Here is a 12,767-nt window from a genome sequence, read left to right as displayed (position 1 = left end):
CTATCCCTCTTCCCTGGTCCCCCGGATGGATCACAAAGAGCTCACTCTTTCCCACATTGAGCTTATAGCCCCAAAAGTCTCCAAACTCCCGTAGGATCTGCATTACCTCAACCATCCCCTCCACTGGATCCGTCACATACAGCAACAGGTCGTCTGCTTACAGCGACACCTGATGTTCCTCTCCCCCTCGAACCACCCCTTCCATTTCCCCGACTTCCTTAACGCCATGGCCAAAGGTTCAATTGCTAATGCGAACAGCAGAGGGGACAGGGGGCACCCCTGCCTCGTCCCTCGATACAGCCGGAAATACTCCGACCTCCGCCGGTTCGTGACCACATTCGCCACCGGGGCTTTATACAGGAGCTTAACCCAACTAATAAACCCTCCACCGAACCCAAACCTCCTCAACACTTCCCAGAGATACACCCACTCTACCCGATCGAAGGCCTTCTCCGCGTCCATGGCTGTCACTAGCTCCGCTTCTCCCTCCACCGATGGCATCATTATCACATTTAGGAGCCTTCGCACATTAGTATTTAACTGCCTACCCTTTACGAATTCCGTCTGGTCCTCGTGAATCACCCCCGGGACACAGTCCTCGATCCTCATGGCCAACATTTTTGCCAGCAACTTAGCATTAAGGAGCGAGATCGGTCTATACGACCCACATTGCAGTGGGTCCTTATCCCGCTTCAAGATCAAATAGATCGTCGCCTCCGAACTTGTCGGGGGCAGCGTCCCTCCCTCCCTTGCCTCATTGAAAGTCCTTACCAGCAACGGGGCTAACAGGTCTACATACTTCCTGCAGAACTCCACCGGGAACCCATCCGGCCCCGGGGTCTTCCCTGCCTGCATGCTCCCCAGTCCTTTAACCAGCTCCTCCACCCCAATTGGCGCCCCCAAACCAGCCACCTCCTGCTCCTCCACCCTTGGGAACCTCAACTGATCCAAGAATCGCCGCATCCCCTCTTTTCCCCCTGGGGGCTGGGACCTATACAGTTCCTCGTAAAAGGCCTTAAAAGCCTCATTCACTTTCCCTGCACTCCACACCGTAGTTCCCCTGCCATCTTTGACTCCACCTATTTCCCTCGCTGCCATCCTCTTACGGAGCTGGTGTGCCAGCATCCGGCTTGCCTTCTCCCCATATTCATATATTGCCCCCTGTGCCTTCCTCCACTGTGCCTCTGCCTTCCCTGTGGTCAACAGGTCGAACTCCATCTGGAGACTTTGTCTCTCCCTGAGTAGTCCCTCATCTGGAGCCTCTGCATAGCTCCTGTCCAGCCTTAAAATCTCCCCCACTAACCTCTCCCTTTCCCTGCCCTCTCTCTTCACCATGTGAGCCCTGATGGAGATGAACTCTCCCCTGACCACCGCCTTCAGCGCCTCCCATACTACTCCCACCTGCACCTCCCCGTTGTCGTTAACCTCCAGATACCTTTCAATACACCCCCGCACCCTTCCTCGTCTGCCAGCTGTCCCACATCCAGCCTCCACAACGGGCGTTGGTCCCTCTCCTCCCCCAGCTCCAGCTCCACCCAGTGCGGGGCATGGTCTGAAATGGCTATGGCCGAACACTCCGTTCCCTCCACTTTCGGGATCAATGCCCTGCCCAGAACAAAAAAATTTATCCGGGAGTAGGCCTTATGCACGTGGGAGAAAAAAGAAAATTCTCTGGCCAAAGGCCTGGCAAATCTCCACGGATCTACTCCCCCCATCTTAACGCCAGACTTACCTCTCAGAGGGAAGTAAGAGGCTGCTGTGTGCTCTGTTTCACAGAGACATGGCTCACCCCTGCCTCACTGGACTGTGCCATACAACCTGAAGGCTTCTCAATTCACCGGGCGGACCGCACGGCATCAGGCAAAGCGAAGGGTGGAGGGGTTTGCCTCCTCATCAACTCCTCCTGGTGCTTGGATGTGGCGCCTCTGGCGACCTACTGCGCCCCAGACCTGGAATACCTGACCGTGAAGTGCCGCCCATATTATCTTCCACGTGAGTTCACTTCAGCCATTATCACAGCGGTCTACATCCCACCCCAGGCAGTAGTGAGGAAGGCGCTGGACGAACTGTACACAGTTATAAACAACTACGAAACAGAACACCCGGAGGCCTTGTTCATCGTGGCCGGAGACTTCAACAAGGCCAACCTCAAGAGTGTACTGCCAAAATTCCACCAGCACATCTCCTGTCCCACCAGGGGCGACAACACTCTTGACCACTGCTACTCAAAAATCAAGGGAGCCTACCGTTCCATCCCCCGACCGCACTTTGGGAAATCAGACCATAAGACGGTGCTCCTTCTTCCGGCATACAAGCAGAAACTCAAGCGGGAGAATCCAGCTAAGAAAGTTGTGCAGTGCTGGTCCGAGGAGACAGAAGAGCTCTTACGTGACTGCTTAAAGACAGTGGACTGGTCCATATTTAAGAACTCAGCGACCAACTTAAATGAGTATGCCACCACCGTCACAAACTTCATCAGCAAATGTGTGGACGACTGCGTGCCAAAGAAAGCAGTACGTGCGTTCCCTAACCGGAAACTATGGCTCAATGGCGAGATTGACTCCCTACTGAAGGACAGATCTGAGGCGTTCAAGGCAGACAACCCTGACCTATACAAGAAATCCAGGTACGACCTCCGCAAAGCCATCCGTTATGCCAAGAGAGAATATCAAACCAAGCTAGAGTCATAGACAGACTCTCGGTGGTTGTGGCAAGGACTAAACAACAGGACTAAACAACAGAACGGGCTACAAAGCGAAGCCGAACAGTATCTCTGGCAGCAGCGCACCCCTCCCCGATGAACTCAATGCATTCTATGCTCGGTTCGAGCAGGTAACCAACAATCCGCTGGCGAGTGCCCCAGCAGCCCATAATTCACCCATACCCACCATCACAGCTTCCGAAGTCAGATTGGCCTTCCTGAAAGTGAACCCTCGGAAGGCGACGGGCCCAGACGGGATCCCTGGTCGTGCACTCAGAGCCTGCGCGGACCAGCTGGCAGAGGTATTCACGGACATCTTTAACCTGTCCCTACTCCACTCCGAGGTCCCCACCTGCTTCAAGAAGACCACCATCATACCGGTACCAAAGAAGAACCAGGCAACGTGCCTCAATGACTACTGACAAGTGGCCCTGACTTCAGTCATAATGAAATGCTTTGAGAGGTTGATCATGAAGCGCATCACCTCCATACTCCCAGAACGCCCCGATCCACTGCAATTCGCATACCGCTGCAACCGGTCCACATCAGACACCATTTCCCTGGCCCTATACTCATCCCTAGAGCATCTCGAAAACAAGAACTCCTACATTAGACTCCTATTTATTGACTACAGCTCCGCCTTCAACACCATAATCCCAGCCAAGCTCATATCAAAGCTCCAAAACCTAGGACTTGGCTCCCCACTCTGCAACTGGATCCTCGATTTTCTGACCAACAGACCACAATCAGTAAGAATGAACAACAACACCTCCTCCACAATAGTCCTCAACACCGGCGCCCCGCAAGGCTGTGTACTTAGCCCCCTACTCTACTCCCTGTACACACACGACTGCGTGGCAAAACTTGGTTCCAACTCCATCTACAAGTTTGCTGACGATACGACCATAGTGGGCCGGATCGCGAATAATGATGAATCCGAATACAGGCGGGAGATTGAGAACCTAGTGGAGTGGTGTAGCGACAACAATCTCTCCCTCAATGCCAGCAAAACTAAAGAGCTGGTAATTGACTTCAGGAAGCAAAGTACTGTACACACCCCTGTCAGCATCAACGGGGCCGAGGTGGAGATGGTTAGCAGTTTCAAATTCCTAGGGGTACACATCTCCAAAAATCTGCCCTGGTCCACCCACGTCGACGCTACCACCAAGAAAGCACAACAGCGCCTATACTTCCTCAGGAAACTAAGGAAATTTGGCATGTCCACATTGACTCTTACCAACTTTTACAGATGCACCATAGAAAGCATCCTATCAGGCTGCATCACAGCCTGGTATGGCAACTGCTCGGCCCAGGACCGCAAGAAACTTCAGAGCGTCGTGAACACCGCCCAGTCCATCACACAAACCTGCCTCCCATCCATTGACTCCATCTACACCTCCCACTGCCTGGGGAAAGCGGGCAGTATAATCAAAGATCCCTCCCACCCGGCTTACTCACTCTTCCAACTTCTTCCATCGGGCAGGAGATACAGAGGTCTGAGAACTCGCACGAACAGATTCAAAAACAGCTTCTTCCCCACTGTCACCAGACTCCTAAATGACCCTCTTATGGACTGATTTCATTAACACTACACCCTGTATGCTTCATCCGATGCCAGTGCTTTTGTAGTTATATTGTATATGTTGTGTTGCCCTATTATGTATTTTCTTTTATTCCCTTTTCTTCTCATGTACTTAATGATCTGTTGAGCTGCTCGCAGAAAAATACTTTTCACTGTACCTCGGTACACGTGACAATAAACAAATCCAATCCAATCCATAAACCCCTAAGCACCTTGGCCGCAGCCGGCCTCTTCCCCGTCCTAGATCTGGAACGATCTAATGCTGGGCCCAGCACCGTGTTAAAATCCCCACCCATTATCAAACTCCCTACCTCCAGGTCCGGAATACGCCCCAACATCCGTTTCATGAATCCAGCATCGTCCCAGTTTGGGGCATATACATTCACCAGTACCACCTCCGTCCCCTGCAACCTACCACTCACCATCACGTATCGGCCTCCCTTGTCCGCTACTATGTTCTTGGCCTCAAACGACACCCCCTTTCCCACCAGTATTGCCACCCCTCTATTCTTCACATCCAGCCCCGAATGGAACACCTGTCCCACCCATCCCTTCCTTAACCTGACCTGATCTGCCACCTTCAGATGTGTCTCCTGAAGCATGACCACGTCTGCCTTCAGGTGCGCGAACACTCGGGCCCTCTTAACGGCCCATTTAGGCCTCTCACATTCCACGTGAGCAGCTGGATTGGGGGGTTACCCCCCCCCCACTAGCCATCCCCTATCTTAGGCCAGTCCCGTGCTCGCGCCTCCCTCACCCTCCAGTCCCCCAGGCGGGGAACCCCTGCCCCGACCACCTCTTCCATTTTCAGTTCCCCCTCGGACAGTACAGCAGCAACCCTAGAATTCCCCCCTCTCCCTCGCCCCCCCCCCCCACCCGCTAGATCCACATCTAGCTCTTTTGCTCCCCCCATATTACTTCCGTGAGTCAGCTGACTTCTGCTGACCCCGGCTAACAGCAAGTGGTTTCGACAGTGCCTCCTGCCTTTGTCATTCATATATAAATCCCATCTAATTTCTCTCCCAGTCCAAAGGAGTATGGTAAGAAGTCATACACATCAGGTTAAAGTCCAACAGGTTTGGTTGGAATCACTAGCTTTCGGAGCACAGCTTTTTCATCAGGTGAATGAAGAGGTGAATGAACACATATATAGACAAAGTCAATGATGCAAGATGATACTTTGAATGAGAGTCTTTGTATTCTGGTTTACCTCAAATGGCTGGATGGCTGTTCTGTGATGCAGAGTGTGACCGACAGCGTGGGTTCAATCCTTGTACCGCCTGAGGTTATTCATGAAGTTCCTGTGTTCTCTTTTTAAAATTTTAGCATAAATTTAGAGTATCCAATTTAATTTGACAAGGAAATATTTAATGAAAGGTCTGACACTGGGCAGTTCCGAGGAACCATAGATCTCTGAAGGCAGAAGGGCAGGTTAATAGTGTGGTGAAAAAGGCAGATGGACACTTACCTTTATCAATCTGGGCATTGATTACAAAAGCAGGGAGGTCATGATGGAGCTGTGTAGAACTTTAGTGAGGCCACAGCTGGAACAAACAAAGAACAAAGAACAAAGAAATGTACAGCACAGGAACAGGCCCTTCGGCCCTCCAAGCCCGTGCCGACCATACTGCCCGACTAAACTACAATCTTCTACACTTCCTGGGTCCGTATCCTTCTATTCCCATCCTATTCATATATTTGTCAAGATGCCCCTTAAATGTCCCTATCGTCCCTGCTTCTACTACCTCCTCCGGTAGTGAGTTCCAGGCACCCACTACCCTCTGCGTAAAAAACTTGCCTCGTACATCTACTCTAAACTTTGCCCCTCTCACCTTAAACCTATGCCCCCTAGTAATTGACCCCTCTACCCTGGGGAAAAGCCTCTGACTATCCACTCTGTCTATGCCCCTCATAATTTTGTATACCTCTATCAGGTCGCCCCTCAACCTCCTTCGTTCCAGTGAGAACAAACCGAGTTTATTCAATCATTCCTCATAGCTTATGCCCTCCATACCAGGCAACATTCTGGTAAATCTCTTCTGCACCCTCTCTAAAGCCTCCACATCCTTCTGGTAGTGTGGCGACCAGAACTGAACACTATACTCCAAGTGTGGCCTAACTAAGGTTCTATACAGCTGCAACATGACTTGCCAATTCTTATACTCAATGCCCCGGCCAATGAAGGCAAGCATGCCGTATGCCTTCTTGACTACCTTCTCCACGTGTGTTGCCCCTTTCAATGACCTGTGGACCTGTACTCCTAGATCTCTTTGACTTTCAATACTCTTGAGGGTTCTACCATTCACTGTATATTCCCTACCTGCATTAGCCCTTCCAAAATGCATTACCTCACATTTGTCCGGATTAAACTCCATCTGCCATCTCTCCGCCCAAGTCTCCAGACAATCTAAATCCTGCTGTATCCTCAGACAGTCCTCATCGCTATCCGCAATTCCACCAACCTTTGTGTCGTCTGCAAACTTACTAATCAGACCAGTTACATTTTCCTCCAAATCATTTATATATACTACAAAGAGCAAAGGTCCCAGCACTGATCCCTGTGGAACACCACTGGTCACAGCCCTCCAATGAGAAAAGCATCCCTCCATTGCTACCCTCTGCCTTCTATGGCCTAGCCAGTTCTGTATCCACCTTGCCAGTTCACCCCTGATCCCGTGTGACTTCACCTTTTGTACTAGTCTACCATGAGGGACCTTGTCAAAGGCCTTACTGAAGTCCATATAGACAACATCTACTGCCCTACCTGCATCAATCATCTTAGTGACCTCCTCGAAAAACTCTATCAAGTTAGTGAGACACGACCTTCCCTTCACAAAACCGTGCTGCCTCTCACTAATACGTCCATTTGCTTCCAAATGGGAGTAGATCCTGTCTCGAAGAATTCTCTCCAGTAATTTCCCTACCACTGAAGTAAGGCTCACCGGCCTGTAGTTCCCGGGATTATCCTTGCTACCCTTCTTAAACAGAGGAACAACATTGGCTATTCTCCAGTCCTCCGGGACATCCCCTGAAGACAGCGAGGATCCAAAGATTTCTGTCAAGGCCTCAGCAATTTCCTCTCCAGCCTCCTTCAGTATTCTGGGGTAGATCCCATCCGGCCCTGGGGACTTATCTACCTTAATATTTTTTAAGACACCCAACACCTCGTCTTTTTGGATCACAATGTGACCCAGGCTATCTACACCCCCTTCTCCAGACTCAACATCTACCAATTCCTTCTCTTTGGTGAATACTGATGCAAAGTATTCATTTAGTATCTCGCCCATTTCCTCTGGCTCCACACATAGATTCCCTTGCCTATCCTTCAGTGGGCCAACCCTTTCCCTGGCTACCCTCTTGCTTTTTATGTACGTGTAAAAAGCCTTGGGATTTTCCTTAACCCTATTTGCCAATGACTTTTCATGACCCCTTCTAGCCCTCCTGACTCCTTGCTTAAGTTCCTTCCTACTTTCCTTATATGCCACACAGGCTTCGTCTGTTCCCAGCCTTTTAGCCCTGACAAATGCCTCCTTTTTCTTTTTGACGAGGCCTACAATATCACTCGTCATCCAAGGTTCCCGAAAATTGCCGTATTTATCTTTCTTCCTCACAGGAACATGCCTGTCCTGTATTCCTTTCAACTGACACTTGAAAGCCTCCCACATGTCAGATGTTGATTTGCCCTCAAACATCCGCCCCCAATCTATGTTCTTCAGTTCCCGCCTAATATTGTTATAATTAGCCTTCCCCCAATTTAGCACATTCATCCTCGGACCACTCTTATCCTTGTCCACCAGTACTTTAAAACTTACTGAATTGTGGTCACTGTTACCGAAATGCTCCCCTACTGAAACATCGACCACCTGGCCGGGCTCATTCCCCAATACCAGGTCCAGTACCGCCCCTTCCCTAGTTGGACTGTTTACATATTGTTTTAAGAAGCCCTCCTGGATGCTCCTTACAAACTCCGCCCCGTCTAAGCCCCTGGCACTATGTGAGTCCCAGTCAATATTGGGGAAGTTGAAGTCTCCCATCACCACAACCCTGTTGTTTTTACTCTTTTCCAAAATCTGTCTACCTATCTGCTCCTCCATCTCCCGCTGGCTGTTGGGAGGCCTGTAGTATACCCCCAACATTGTGACTGCACCCTTCTTATTCCTGATTTCTACCCATATAGCCTCACTGCCCTCGGAGGTGTCCTCTCGCAGTATAGCTGTGATATTCTCCCGAACAAGTAGCGCAACTCCGCCTCCCCTTTTACATCCCCCTCTATCCCGCCTGAAACATCTAAATCCTGGAACGTTTAGCTGCCAATCCTGCCCTTCCCTCAACCAGGTCTCTGTAATGGCAACAACATCATAGTTCCAAGTAGTAATCCAAGCTCCAAGTTCATCTGCCTTACCCGTAATGCTCCTTGCATTAAAACATATGCACTTCAGGCCACCAGACCCGCTGTGTTCAGCAACTTCTCCCCGTCTGCTCTGCCTCAGAGCCACACTGTCCCTATTCCCTAGTTCTCCCTCAATGCTCTCACCTTCTGACCTATTGCTCCCGTGCCCACCCCCCTGCCATACTAGTTTAAACCCTCCCGTGTGACACTAGCAAACCTCGCGGCCAGGATATTTATGCCTCTCCGGTTTAGATGCAACCCGTCCATCTTATACAGGTCACACCTGCCCCGGAAGAGCTCCCAGTGGTCCAGATAACGGAAACCCTCCCTCCTACACCAGCTGTTTAGCCACGTGTTTGTCTGCTCTATCTTCCTATTTCTAGCCTCACTGGCACGTGGCACAGGGAGTAATCCCGAGATTACAACCCTCGAGGTCCTGTCTTTTAACTTTCTGCCTAGCTCCCTGAACTCCTGCTGCAGGACCTCATGCCCCTTCCTGCCTATGTCGTTAGTACCAATATGTACAACGACCTCTGCCTGTTTGCCCTCCCCCTTCAGGATTCCCTCTACCCGTTCGGAGACATCCTGGACCCTGGCACCAGGGAGGCAACATACCATCCTGGAGTCTCTTTCACGTCCACAGAAGCGCCTATCTGTGCCCCTGACTATAGAGTCCCCTATTACTATTACTCTTCTGCGCTTTGACCCTCCCTTCTGAACATCAGAGCCAGCCGTGGTGCCACTGCTCTGGCTGCTGCTGTTTTCCCCTGATAGGCTATCCCCCCCGACAGTATCCAAAGGGGTATATCTGTTCGAGAGGGGGACAACCACAGGGGATTCCTGCACTGACTGCCTGACCTTTCTGGTGGTCACCCATTTCTCTGCCTGCACCTTGGGTGTGACCACATTTACATAACTGCGATCTATGACGCTTTCCGCCACCTGCATGCTCCTAAGTGCATCCAATTGCTGCTCCAACCGAACCATGCGGTCTGTGAGGAGCTGCAGTTGGGTGCACTTTCTGCAGATGAAGCCATCCGGGACGCTGGAAGCCTCCCGGACCTGCCACATCTCACAGTCAGAGCACAGCACCCCTCTAACTGACATTGCGTCAATTAATTAAAATTAAAATTTGTCTTTTTTTTTTAAATACTTTTTTTAAAAATTGCAAAGTTACTGTCAACTATCTGTTTCCTAGCACTAGATTTCTAATAGAAATGCGATAGCTAACTATAATATTCTCCGATCTCTGGCTTAGATATCCTCTAAATTATAATTAAGTTATTATGTTTAATTAGTTCCCAAATACTCAAATTTTTTTATTTTTTATTTTTTAATTTAGGTTAGAATCCCAACCAGCCACTCAGGTCACAGCTTTTCTGGAGTACTGTGTGCAATTCTGGTCGCTGCATTATAGGAAGGATGTGATTGAACTGGAGGGGGTGCAGAGGAGATTCACCAGGATGGTGCCTGGGATGGAACATTTAAGTTATGAAGACAGGTTGGATCAGCTTGGGCTGTTTTCACTGGAGCAGAGAAGACTGAGGGGTGATCTGATTGAGGTGGACAAGCTTATGAGGGGCATGGACAGGGTGGATAGGGAGCAACTGTTCCCCTTAGTTGAAGGATCGATTACGAGGGGGACACAAGTTCAAGGTGAGGGACGGGAGGTTTAGGGGGGATTTAAGGAAAAGCTTTTTTCCCCAGGGGGTGGGGACGGTCTGGAACGCACTGCCTGGGTGGGAGGGTGGGAGAGGCGGGTTGCCTCACACCCTTTAAAAAGTACCTGGATGAGCATTTGGCACGTCTTAACATTCGAGGCTATGGGCCAGGTGCTGGCAAGTGTGATTAGGATTGGCAGATCAGGTGCGAATGATGCGGCGGTGCAGACTCGATGGGCCGAAGGGCCTCCTCTGCACAGTAGAATTCTGCGATTCAATTTAATGTTGTGCCAAATGTTATCTTTCTGACATTGTCATCGGCCACTTGAGTAAGAAAAAATCCAAATGTATCTCCCCGTCTCTGAGTGAAATTGTTGGACAAACCGGGATTGAAGGGACTGTATAAAAGACACTCTGCAGGCCCAGCCTCTCGTCCTTCTTTTGGGTTTCCAGCAACTCTGGGAAGTTGCTTTTACTCCAGTAACCAGTCGCTCCGTGCTGGCGCATTAATCAGTTTCTTCCCTGATGTCCCCATTAACCAGTCTCTCCTCTGTTGTCTCTATTAACCAGTTGCCCCCCCCACCCAATGTCCCCATTAGTCTCCCTCCTGCTTTCCCCATTAACCAGTCTTCGATCCATGTGCCCACTAATAATAATAATCTTTATTATTGTCACAAGTAGACTTACATTAACACTGCAATGAAGTTACTGTGAAAATCCCCTAGTCGCCACATTCCGGCGCCTGTTCAGGTACACTAAGGGAGAATTCAGAATGTCCAAATTACCTAACAGCACGTCTTTCGCGACTTGTGGAGGAAACCCACGCAGACACGGGGAGAACGTGCAGACTCCGCACAGACTGTAACCCAAGCCGGTAATCGAATCTGGGACTCTGGCGCCATGAAGCAACAATGCTAACCACTGTGCTACCGTGCCGCGATACCAGTTTCTCCCCTTGCTAACCATTCCTCACCTCTAATCCCCAACAACCGCTCTCTCCCGTTTTCAATTTTAACCATTCTCTCCCCATTGTCCTCCTTAACCAGTCACATCACATGTTGTCCCCAGTAATCTGTCTCCCATCCATTAGCCAGTATCACTACAATGTGTGAGATTAGACTCAGAGTATTGTGAGCTTCAGACAGTGCAGTATAACTCTGGTCACGTTTGTCTATCCGCAGATCCTGAACCTGTACGATTCGTGGATCTCCTTTCTGAGCAGCGTGCGGTACTGGATGGCCTTCAATGTGGAGCGGGCCTGTCAGTCCTACTTTGGCTGTGTGCAGTGCATCAGTGGGCCGCTGGGTATGTACCGTAACCCCCTGCTGCGCATTTTCCTGTGTGACTGGTACAGCCAACAGTTTCTGGGCTCCAAGTGCAGCTTTGGAGACGACAGACACCTCACCAACCGAGTGCTGGGCCTGGGCTTCAAGACCAAGTATACAGCCCGCTCCCGCTGCCTGACTGAAACGCCAAGCCGCTACCTCCGCTGGCTCAACCAGCAGACCCGCTGGAGCAAGTCTTACTTTCGCGAATGGCTGTATGGCGCACTCTGCTTCCACAAGCACCATCCTTGGATGACGTACGAGGCTGTAGTCAGTGGCTTCTTCCCCTTCTTCCTCACAGGCACCGTGTTACAGCTCTTCTACAGGGGCCGACTTTGGAACATCCTGCTCTTTCTGCTGGCTGTACAAGGGGTAGGAGTGCTGAAGGCCAGCTTTGCCTGCCTGCTCCGGGGATCAGTGAAAATGCTCTTCCTGTCCGTCTACTCACTGCTGTATATGTCCAGCCTCCTGCCTGCCAAACTCTTTGCCCTGCTCACCATCAACCGACCCGGTTGGGGCACATCAGGACGCCGGAAGCTTGTGGTTAACCTTGTGGGCCTGCTGCCCGTCTCTGTCTGGTTTGTGGTGTTGTCTGGGGGTCTGGGATACACCATCTACCGAGAGAGCCAGCAGCCACTGCCCAACACAGAGTGGCCTTTCCTCATTATTGGCTCGACCATTTACGCCTGTTACTGGCTGCTGCTGCTCGCTCTCTACCTGGGCATCGTGTCCAAGCCCTGTGGCCCCAAGCAAGAGCACTGCGAGCTGGCCTTCCTGGAGGCCTAAAGCCCACCCTCCGGGCCTCTTGATACCATCAAAACCTCCTGCTGCCTGGGATCAGTCCCGGAGTGCTTTTTTTCTTTCCTCTGCATTGTTGCAGGGACTGAGCATTAACAACCCAAGGTGGTATATAGCTGAGAGTTAGCACCCTGAGATGGGTGTGGGTGAGAGTTAGCACCTCAGGGTGGGAGTGTAAATAGCGTGTTAGTATTAAGCGGGTGTTGCCTGGCACATCCAATCTTTGTTCAGAGCCGATCTGAATATTGATCCTGACCTTCAGCCTCGTTCTGATCTTCGTACAGGCAACAATGTGGAAATCAGAAACACT

The 12,767-nt window shown here is 50.7% G+C and overlaps 1 protein-coding gene across 2 annotated transcripts in view; it reads left to right on the top strand.

Moving 5' to 3' along the window:
• Nucleotides 1-12,767, top strand: part of LOC140430296 (hyaluronan synthase 3-like) — an 84,486-nt gene that overhangs the window by 71,372 nt on the left and 347 nt on the right. For both annotated transcript variants that reach the window (XM_072517716.1, XM_072517715.1), the window contains exon 4: nucleotides 11,516-12,767. This exon is cut by the window's right edge and continues 347 nt beyond it. In XM_072517716.1, the coding sequence (XP_072373817.1) occupies nucleotides 11,516-12,445 (930 nt within the window). In that variant the 3' untranslated portion in view covers nucleotides 12,446-12,767. The remainder of the gene's footprint in view (nucleotides 1-11,515) is intronic.

Source organism: Scyliorhinus torazame, chromosome 10 (genome assembly GCF_047496885.1).
Source record: "Scyliorhinus torazame isolate Kashiwa2021f chromosome 10, sScyTor2.1, whole genome shotgun sequence".
Taxonomy (NCBI): Eukaryota; Metazoa; Chordata; class Chondrichthyes; order Carcharhiniformes; family Scyliorhinidae; genus Scyliorhinus; species Scyliorhinus torazame.
Note: the sequence above shows the minus strand (reverse complement) of the source record. Positions and strands in the feature narration are given on the sequence as shown.